Source organism: Elaeis guineensis, chromosome 8, assembly GCF_000442705.2.
Source record: "Elaeis guineensis isolate ETL-2024a chromosome 8, EG11, whole genome shotgun sequence".
In the NCBI taxonomy this organism is placed as follows: domain Eukaryota; kingdom Viridiplantae; phylum Streptophyta; class Magnoliopsida; order Arecales; family Arecaceae; genus Elaeis; species Elaeis guineensis.
Window position 1 is genome coordinate 1,770,761 of NC_026000.2, and position 10,828 is coordinate 1,781,588.

The 10,828-nt window shown below is 38.3% G+C and overlaps 2 protein-coding genes across 2 annotated transcripts; both read right to left on the reverse strand.

The window, feature by feature from the left end:
- Window positions 1-1,869: 1,869 nt before the first annotated feature.
- On the reverse strand, window positions 1,870-4,099 carry LOC105050822 (uncharacterized). The gene has a single exon (XM_010930995.4). It carries the CDS (start codon window positions 3,753-3,755, stop codon window positions 2,082-2,084), a length of 1,674 nt encoding a protein of 557 aa, XP_010929297.1. The 5' UTR covers window positions 3,756-4,099; the 3' UTR covers window positions 1,870-2,081.
- Window positions 4,100-5,754: 1,655 nt separating this feature from the next.
- LOC140851080 (uncharacterized) lies at window positions 5,755-10,822 on the reverse strand. The gene is made up of 5 exons (XM_073242532.1): window positions 10,811-10,822; window positions 7,629-7,817; window positions 7,315-7,454; window positions 7,187-7,226; window positions 5,755-6,221 (listed from the first exon to the last, which is right to left on the reverse strand). The coding sequence occupies exons 1-5, from the start codon at window positions 10,815-10,817 to the stop codon at window positions 6,040-6,042; spliced, it is 558 nt and encodes a 185-aa protein (XP_073098633.1). The 5' UTR covers window positions 10,818-10,822; the 3' UTR covers window positions 5,755-6,039.
- Between the last annotated feature and the right edge of the window lie 6 nt (window positions 10,823-10,828).

Sequence of the window (10,828 nt, forward strand, 5' to 3'; positions counted from 1 at the left end):
TAAACCGGGAAGAAAAACACAGAAAATACATAGAATGCAAGAAATATTTACTGCCTGTCATTATTGACTTCTGAAACAATGGAGTCTAATAGCAATTACGTAATTGCAATTTATACAAAAAATGGAAGTCAATGAGCATAAGAGACCAGCTACTTAGAATTATAAATTCGCTCTAGATATTTTTCCTGAAAATTCAAGAAAGAAATCTCTCTCTCTCTCTCTCTTGTGCGCAAATTTTGTGTGTGTATAGAGTAGAGCCGGTACTGATAAACCAAGCAGTTAAACATGATCTACCATCTATAAATTGCTTATTGTCAAAACTTATATGATATAGAGATCCCTAACCCATGCATCCAATGGTCAAAAATATATATATTGTTCATGCATTATCCATTTCTTGACAACTAGATGCATAAGTGATGTAAATGTTAAGCATCTCCAAATAGCACGATTTTTGGAGAGTAAGCAGTTTAAAGAAGGTATGTCAAATCTCCATCAGTGATAGGCCCCCAGTTGTCCGATTTGGACCAACCTTATTTGGGCTATTGTGTGAGTGCTTGTATAAGAAAGTAAAATTAAAACAATAATCATCACATCATACTCAAGACAATGACTTGATAACCTACACCTCTTGATCAAATCAAGCCTTTTATGATGATGCAATACCTAATCATGACAAAATAATGATCATATAGAACATTATATGCCCACTCGATCAGATTCCTACAACTGTCAAGTGCTGTCACTGGCAGATTCAATATCTTCTGAGATTATATTCTTTTTTATAACCATAGAAAAGCTCTTCAAAAGATGGAACCTCAATCAATTTTTTTGTTTTAAAAAAACAAAAAGCTCCATTGACCATTGGTAATTCTAGTTGGCATCAGCATATGGTGTGACATCATGATCATTCAGATAAATTCAATGTTACAACTTGCAATTGGATCATTATCAGATCCAGCAACAAGTAGACAACAGTGAATTATTAGATACATTAGAGATTTCTGCATGCACCCACAAGCTGCTGACGCAGATCTAATTAGAGGATGTGTATGAGATTCACAAGAGGATTTTGGAGGAGTCCATCATAAATCTACAAAAGCAGATGTTGGGTGGTGTATACCTCCTTATCTTTTAAGATTTTAAACAAGAAGTTGTATATAAGATTGATTAGGAGAGTGGTAGGGTAAAACCCCAACCCACAGAAAAGAAAATAGTTTTCTCCCATTTTCCTATATATAAAGATGGCCAAGCCCATTAGTACCAATTCACAACTCCAAGGAATCACATCTCTGAGGAATAATTAGCAGTTGTATTCCATGATATGCAGCCATCACAACTAAAAGAACAACCACCCTGTGAGTATATCAGCACAGAGCAGTGGAGAACTTAAACAATGAGTCACATGCAACAGTCCCCAAGTCCAGTACAGTGCCCTTAATTTACCAAATCCTAGAAAAGAACACCACCAATTATCTGCCAAGAAGGGGAAAAGAATGTTCTGATATCTCTATCCCCCTCTCTCAAATACATTCACAATAAACCTTTATATAGATGTTTCTCATTCATATATTCAAATATTAAAAAATAAAAAATAAATTATACAGGCTTAGTTGTCCAAAAGTGGTTCCCATAACAGAAATAATGAAACTGAATAAATTATATTCAAAACTCTGCAAAGTGTTCATAAAATATATGAAAAGGGTGTTAGCAAAGACCATACAACAGGTAGTAAAAAATACATAAGTTAAACATGCATATCCATGATAAACATACAAGGAAACAAAAGCTCCAAAATATGCTGCTAATATAGTTAAAATCATTAAAACATATTAATTTGCCACTGAGTCCAGCACAAAATCATGTTAATGGTACAAGATAATGTCACAGAGTGCATCATGTAACAGATCTAATGACAATTCTTGAAATAACATTCATCCAGTACATGAACCCAAATGGATAAAATGAACCAGCAAGCTAAACAAACTGTAAAGCTAAACTACCAAGTATCAAAAAAAAATAGCAATGAAGAAATCCAAACTGTAAAACATGACAAATGTGACCATTGCATTTCCACCAATCTATGTGGAAAGACTTTGTAGCTTCAGGAGGTGCTTTACTGCTGAAGAAACAGCAGAGCGCTTCCTGATTTTCTTCACAGAGTCGGTCTTCACCTTGATCTTTTTAACTTTCGGAGGGGTCTCTTTGATAGGACCAGGAGGAATACCTTGTTTTAGTGCACTACCTCTTGGAGTAGCAGATGGTGGCAATCTCAAGCTCTGAGGAGGCAAAGGGTTGTGTGGCTTCCAGACCAAGTTGTTCTTCATTGAAAACCTAACCTTCTTAACACTCTTCTCTCTGCTCTTTCCTGCTATGCTTCCTCCATCAGCATCATTTCCACTAGTGGTGGTCTTCCTGTCTGCACTCTTCGCTCTTTTTCTCTTCTTAGGCATGGTATTAGTAACTAGTGATGCTTGCAGAGCACTTAATCTTTCGTTATCATTTGCCATTCCAGCTTCAGCAGCAGCTTTCTCAAACTGCTTCTGAAGACTTGAGATTACACATTCATCAAAATTAATCACGTCATGGGTTTCTGTAGCATCACCATTAACCACATTTTCACCATTAACCACATTATTAATGTCGGTGATTGGTTCAGCATCGTTGGTTTCTGTATTTGAATCCAATGATTTCTTCTTTTTGGATTTGCTCTTCTTCTCGGTGCCACTCGATGCTTTCTTTGATTTCTTCTTCTTCTTCTTGGGTGGCTGATCATCTGAAGCCCCATCACCACTTCCCATCTCCAACTCAAATGGTTCAGAATTCTCCGAGACAACTGGCTCGGGCACCTTCACTGAATTCCCATTTTCTCGGTGCTGGACAGAAATATGAACCCCTGATTTCTCTAAATCCTTCTCCAATTTGAGGAAACCATCACGCAAACCAAACAGGGCTTTCCTATTGCCTTGAAGTGTTTCAGAAGCAGAAGCAGAGTCGAGGAAATTTTTCGAAAAGTTCCATGCGAAAGGAATCTTTCCAAATTTCTCAACGTCACTGCACGACTCCACTTGGTTTCCAGCCTTCTCAATATCTAACAGCTTCGCACCATGCTGGAGCAACCGATCAAAGACATTCACCTTGATCTTATTCACCAACACCTTATCTGGAGACTTCTCCAGCACAAAGAAGAAGGGCTTCAGCAGCACGTCTAGGGTTTCCACACAGAGTGGGAGGAACTCCTTGATCTCATCCAAGAAGATCTCGGCGACGTGGTAATTGACGCCCTGGGCCGGGTACTTATCGGCAGCAAGAAGCGATTTTTCCAACAGAATCCCTATCAGGCGCGCAGAGAGATCGAGATCCCAATCGTTCTTCTTGAGGAGGAGGAAGAGGTGCCGGAGGAACCGCCGGTTCAAGAGGTAGAATTTGTCGAGGCGGAGGAAGTCGATTCCACCCCATTCGCGGCGGATGGTGAGAACGAAAGCCTCGAAGTAGCGGTCGGCGAGGGGGGCTGCCAGCGCGTCGAGGAGGGAGGCGAGGCGGTTGATGAGGTCGACCTGAGCGGGGAGCTTGTCGGAGTGCCAGACGCAGTAGAAGAGGCCCTTCCAGATCTTGAGGAGGTCACCCTCGGAGACCGCATCTTCGGGCTGCTGGGGAAGCCACGCTGTGAGGGCGCGGACGGCGCGGTCGCGGATGGACTTGTTGCAGGACGCCAAGCGCTTCACGATGACTGCGCTGGAGGGGGGTGCGTCCATGGAAGCTGCCGGAGGGAGGAAACCTAGATCTAAGAATCGGCGGAAAACGGAAGAGAATACGAGGAGGGAGTATAAAACCCTAGGCTTTTGATCGAAACCCTAGGGAGAGCGACACAGAGGCGGAGAGCGAAGGAGTGGATTAAGCGCGGTCGACTTACCGCTTTTTAGGGAATTCCTGAATGGGGGACATAATAGGGCCAAGCAAGGAATACAAAAATTGAGGCCGATAATTCGATATCACCAACCGTCGCATAGCACGTGCGTATCTGGTCACCGGTGGTGAGAGATGAAAGGAGCCGTTGCAACGAGTAGTGTCTCGAGGCCGAGGGTTTGAGAGAGGCCTCAGTAGTATCTTTTCCGTCAAACCCTAATCTTATACAAATTTCGATCCTCCTCCTCATTCCTCACCATGAATCTCTCCTTGGCTGTTAGAATTCGCAAAAAGAGTCATCAGAGCTAGAACCATAATCAATGGCAGTTCTTAAAATAATAATTTTTACGTAAAAAATTTTTTCATAAAATTATTATTTGTATGTATATCTTTATAAATTTTTTTATACATCTATTCACATAAATATTTTAATTAATTTTAAATTATTAATTTTTTAATAATATTAAATGATATAGATATATGTGTAAAAAAAATAAAAAAATATACATATAAAATAAATATTTTATTAAAATATATATATAAATATCAATTTAAAAAATATTCATATAAATTTAAATATTTAAAAAGATATTTATATAAAAAAATTAAATAATTTAAATTTTTTTAAAAAATATATATATATATATATTTTGATATGAATAGGTAAACTGAAGACGGTGGGCTCGCAGGTTTTGGGTGGCCAAAATTGAACGACCGCTTCAACCAGTCGGTCTCGGGAGCGGGAGCGCTAGCATTCTGAGAATTATTACGACCACGATGTAGATGGGTTGGAAGGTGCTCTTAGAGCAACGGCAAACAGTATCTTTCAGCAGGCTGTGGGTGGTTGGTGATCTAAAGAATGATGGTCATCGAGTCATCCTCAATCCAAATTTCTGTGGCCAGCAAAGAGAAGAAGGCAGCCCTCCTATGCTGTTAAAAGCGTTGTCACGAAACTTTCAAGCGCCGGCATAATTCAAACGGCCCGCACCAGCAGCACCTCCCTCGACCGCACCGTGGGAAAGGGTAACCCTGATCAGAGCCATGAGCAATGCCTAGTGCCATGACAATGGTCACTTCCAATGTTGCCATCAAAAAATATACTGGTCTGCAGATACTCCATGCTTAGCAACAATGTTCTGTTCCTCACCCAGACGAGCAAACCCTGATTGACTTCTGAATAAGGTGAATTAGCTCCAGGATCGGAAGGATCAAACCGATTTGTGTGCATTGGTCTTGGCCAAACCTCCTACCTCCTCTACCCCACTGAAGCCGGTTAGCCACCAACCACGGCCCGTACACCAGCATCGGCGATCGACAGAGTCCGAGCCATTGTGCTTTCCACGGAGACGCAGCTTCTTCTCCGCTTACGTGGGGTCAAGCCTCCTGCAAATGCCCAATCATCCTTCATAAAACTCCAATGAGCGCAGTAGTCTTCAATGGCTTGGTTATCTCAACGTGGAGAAAGCAATGTTCCTACCAAATAAAAATGAAAGCAATGGAGAAACCAGATACAAGAAACTTACCACGAAAGAACAAGGACCGGCTCCCTCACGCCCTATCCACTTTGCTCATCGGCGAAGGCCACGGTCTCTAGTGCCATATCGAGACAGCAGATGAAACAGGTCGTCTTGAAGGTCTATTCCTTGGAACATTAGTCTGGCAAGCACGGCGGTGGTGGCGTACAAATCTTCAGTTGGTATCAGGCGCCAGCTGCCTCATGACCGGTCATGCTGAGCTTCTGCAGGGATCCATACTATCTTAGATCACCATGCATAGCAGCTTAGCGCTACTCATTGCGTGCTACCGATAAATCATTTTCCGTGGAATAGATAATCTTACACCACCCCATAACAGAACAGGTTCGTTTATTTTCTTCAAATAAATAAATTGCATACATAGTGCTCAACTTTCCAAAGCCTTGGAACGGAAAACAAAAACAATCAAAGACAGAGGATTATTATTGCACTGAATCCATGGCATGGCATGACTACAACATCTCTCTTTAGGTGAAACATTTCTCCTTTTAAGAAATGAATATACAGCAGAACTTTAAAACTATTCCCCTGTAATTTCCCTATGTTTTTGTCCATTAAACCTGAATGAACCTACCGCCAAAAAAGCTCTCTCATGCTGTTAAATGGAACCATCACCATCATCGCCATAGTAATTATCATCATCACTATCTTGTTCATATATCTGATATTCGCCATCACTTAAATCAGCACCCCGGAGTGCATCATTAGATTGGGACTCCTTACCAAAGCCACGCAAAAGCTCTTGCAGGTAATCATTTGGAATGCTTTCTCCAACATTATCTGACAAAAATATAGGAAATTTCCTTTTCTCCACATTATAAATAAATGTAATAAATATAAAGGTAACCTTAGAGTTTACAGAAAAAACAGCAGCAGCTCTGAATGCCAGAACATGACACTTCAATGACCAGGTGTTTAAAAGCAGTTCCAAAAGGCATCCCATAAGAAAAAGTTACTTTTGCCAAGTGCCATAGTGCAACATAGAATGACAAACAAATTCTGACGTCTGCATCTACAATTTGAGATTGCAGGCATCAGTATAGATCTGGTTGCATCTATATAATCAATGGCAGTTGATTTCCATAGGTGAAAGATTGTTTAGATTGGTTCTTCCAACCTGCTACAAGAAAATCAGTTTACAAAACTAGGCTAAAGCGCAAAAGAAGGGAGCCTTTTTCAAATCTGCATCTAGATATGTATCTAGACAGTCACCAGAAACAAGCTCATTTGTGTTGCAGTCGAGTGCAAGAATACACATCATAGCGCTACTCAAGATTAATGAGGCAATTTTTTTAATCAAATGAGGAATAACAAATATATAGTTCAAACAACAACACCTGCATTCACCTAACCATCATGCTCCATCTGACAAGGTCATGAGACCTGCATGGCTGCACTTGGTGTGCACCTTGCAGAACAAATGACTTTTATTTGCATCCTATGCAGAATGATTTCATTTAAGTAGAAATGTATAGCTAGCACTCCTGTAAGCAAAGCAAATAACTTGACTACATAAAAGTAGATTCCCAGCCCAGTTTTCCCATCAGCGACAAACATGCACTCCCATCAGCAACAAACATGCACTCAAGAAATATGAAAGTGCAATAGGCGAACAAAAAACAAATGATTCTTTAAGAAACCTGCTTTCTGTTCTTTAAGCATTTTCATGAATTTCATAGACAAAGGTTACAAAATGAATGGAAAGAGATGAGGACTTGTGATCATATAGCAAGCATCAAGGATACAAGAGTTACCATCAACTGGGAAATAACCATCTTCACGTACCTACAGCAAAACCGCACAAAATTTTTTTAAATAGAATCTAGGAATACAAGCAAATTACCAAAAGAAAACACTTAAAAGATCTAATTACCACTGGTGGATATTCATATCCATCCAGTTCCTCTTCCTCCTCTTCTTCATCTTCAACTTCACAATTATTAGGCCCATCTGGATCTTCCTGTTCATGTTCCTTAGATTCGGTACATGGCACCTCAGCAGAACAGTTAGGAACTGCAGATAACAGATGAGGGCACAGCGTCCCATGGCTTTAGTTAGGCAAAAAAGGAAAGGCAAAATTGCCAAAATGTAACCATAAGGTGAACTAAAAACAGCACTTGAATTAATATACTCAGCAAACATATGGTTAAGGTTTGGATAAACTTCATATTGGCATTAAGAAATAACCTCCATTGAAATGTTGACCCTCCTTTTCAGGTTTCTGAAATCTACTAAAAACTTCCTCTTTCTTAGACCTTTCATAGAGTTCACGAGCTGACTGCAACAAGCATTCTGCAGCCCCCTTGGGATATAGTGACAGGAACCGTATTCTCACATGCAACCTCAAGGTTCTGAGCTTCCACATAGAGAACCAACCTGTTGCATGCTGCAGACTAATTAGTCAGGTAGATCATACACAGTATAACAATAGGGTCTAAACTTTGAATACAGTATTTTGAGCAAAAAATACCAATATGAAAGCAAAAATATGGTAACAAAATACAACAACAGTTTTTTTTTCTGGATACTAAATAAAAAGTATTAAAGCGGACAATACGCAAGTATGTTTATAATTACTGCATCATCCTTCAAGGGAACCTCTAGAATTCTTTTACCAAGTATTCCAGTCACTTCCCCAAGTTTTGTATATAAATCAAACAGGAACACAACTCAGTATTTCAGTCAACATTTCATGAGTGATATTTTTGTCTAATCATATTAAGCTGTCGTATTTAAATTGCCAGCAGTAGGATCCAGACAATTCAACATTAATATCTGGATTGCTAGACCATCATTATCAGGTCTCAAATCATCCTAAAGCCAATGATTTAAATCTCAGCAACCCTATAGGAATTACATATTTCTTCTTTTTTCTTTTGAGAACTATATGGAATATATGTTACCAGCTCCTATATAATACAACTTGATGCAATGATTTCTAATCATAATCTAATATTGTATAACCTAATTTTCTAATTATTCATGATGAGAAATAGGAGCAAATTCTTGGCATCATCAACAAACAGACTGGCAAATGGAGGTGGCAACATGCCCTTGGAAATATGCTCTGAAATTGGTGCTGATGGGCAACAAAATGCGATAAGAAAGTGCTTGCATGCAAAAAGAAATTTTTAGCACTGAAAGGGGTTCTAAAAAATTGACCAACATTTGTTGTCAGTTTAGAACAAATTTGAGCTGTAATCCTAGCAATAGGACCATCCTGCTAGCAGAGTTAAGCACCCAAATGCATGTTGGCCCACATCGAGAACAGCTATTATGAATTTATGATCTCTTAAAATTATATGAAGAAGCATGTTTAAATACTTCCAAACAGTAGTCCCAAAAATGCAGATTATTATTGAAAATTGTCCATGTTGTAATTACTCAATTATAATATAAGAAACATCTCAAACATCTAAGTTGATTTTGGGTATATACTGTAGAACGTGATCAACAAAGTGATCTTGAAACCTACATGACCTGCCAAGTGCAATGCACTGATAAGATTTGAACTTGCTCTCCTCCCCATTGGATTTAGCTCATAGAAGCAACTAAAGGAAGTATTTTCTTGCAGAAAGTAGAGATATACCATAGGACATATTGATAACCCAGCGGCATCGCTGGATATTGGTCGAATATGAAAAACCTGGTTATGAGACGATTATCTAAAGAAAACCAATGACAACATAATGGATTAGATTGTCAGCTGATGACAACAATTCTCTTCTATTTAATGTGCTTGGCAGCTGGCAAATGCAAGTGGTTATTGGATAGCCTGCATGTGCAAGAAAATGGCTGATAGTCGTACCATGGAAAGCACAATAACAAGCCCACAAGATTTATGGGAGAATTGCATACATCAAATGTCAGCCAATGGATTAGAATCATGAGATGCATCTCTAGCTATAGCAGAGGAAAAATTTATTCAAAGGAGTTAACAAAATTCCAGTTGGGTGAATGGGTTAATTTTAAATACCCAAATTACCCTTCTTCCTAAAGTAACCCAACTTTATCTCTTCATCCCAAAATAACCATGGCATAAAGTCTTGGAAATTGGAATAATGACATGGGGGTAGCAGAAAATGGCTTATTTTTTGCTCAAACCTATACAGTTGACGAACCAGTAGTAAAACTCAAACAGTACTTGGAATGTTCTTTGGAGTTCTTTTTTCCTAAAAAAAGTTAAATTATAAAAATAGTGAAGTATTTTAGCAACATTTGCAAACTCAGTTTCAATTTCTGTTTCAGCCAACTCCATGGAATTCCAATTTGAGCAGTTTCAGAAGTTTGGCTCCAAAGTTTCAGAGTTTCAGTCAAAAAAAAAAAAACAAGTAAAACATTCAAAAAATGAAGAAAAAAATTTAAAAGTTAGTATGCAACATTCTAAAGTATTTCGTGCCATATAGGTTTTCTTTTTGTATACTTTTGTTTAATTTTAAGGCTGAAATTAATACCTCATATAAGTGCATTTCATGAAATTCAAGCATTATATATACATACATATGATTCACTTCTTGAGCTACAATTATATGAAAAGTCGTTATGGAAAGCATCCATGAAGCTTTTTAGTGCCTGGTGCATCCATGTCTTTTCATTCCCTTTTTATGCGAACACAAACATATCAAATTTCGGAATTTCTTTCAAGTATTTTCCAGATTAAGTAACCACTTAATCAAATTCATGCCATTTTATAGTGTGACATTTATTTTATATAAACCTGTATTATTGCTATAAAATGTCTTACAATGCGTGCTATAATAAGAGCATTTTTAGAGTCCTCGACTTGTGAAGGATCATGTTATTATCTATCCTCTATTTTAATTCAAGAAATAGAAACAAAAATAATTGAAATTGATATTATATAGCTTATCTACATAAACAGAAAAAGAAATGGCCCCAATATAAGTATATGCCTGAATGAAATATTAAAAAAGGCATGTATGGTAAGTCTCAGCCAGTTTTAACTGATTGAAACCTGAGATATCAGATTGGAACCCTTCGGTTTTGGACAAAACTAGACCAAAACCAGTTAGTTCCAGCCAAAATAGGCTGAAACTACCAAAACTGATCAACACGTTAAACCTGGCGCACATTTTTTCACTCAATATACTAAAAACCAATGTTTTAAGGATCAAAAAGCAATGCACCAAATTTTGATAGCACTTTTTGATTGCCTCTCAACATTTGCTGCCTACATGTGATAGAAATCAAAATGAGCATGAGATATAGAGTTAAGCAGCATGAGAACTTTCAGAATCCTGATGCCATACTTGAAGAAATAGCAATTTTTTATATTAACATATACTAGAAAAACAGTGAAACTAAAGAATGAGCGGCAATTACTTAACCAAGTAAAAGATAGAACTTACTGTGCATGTTTTCTGATC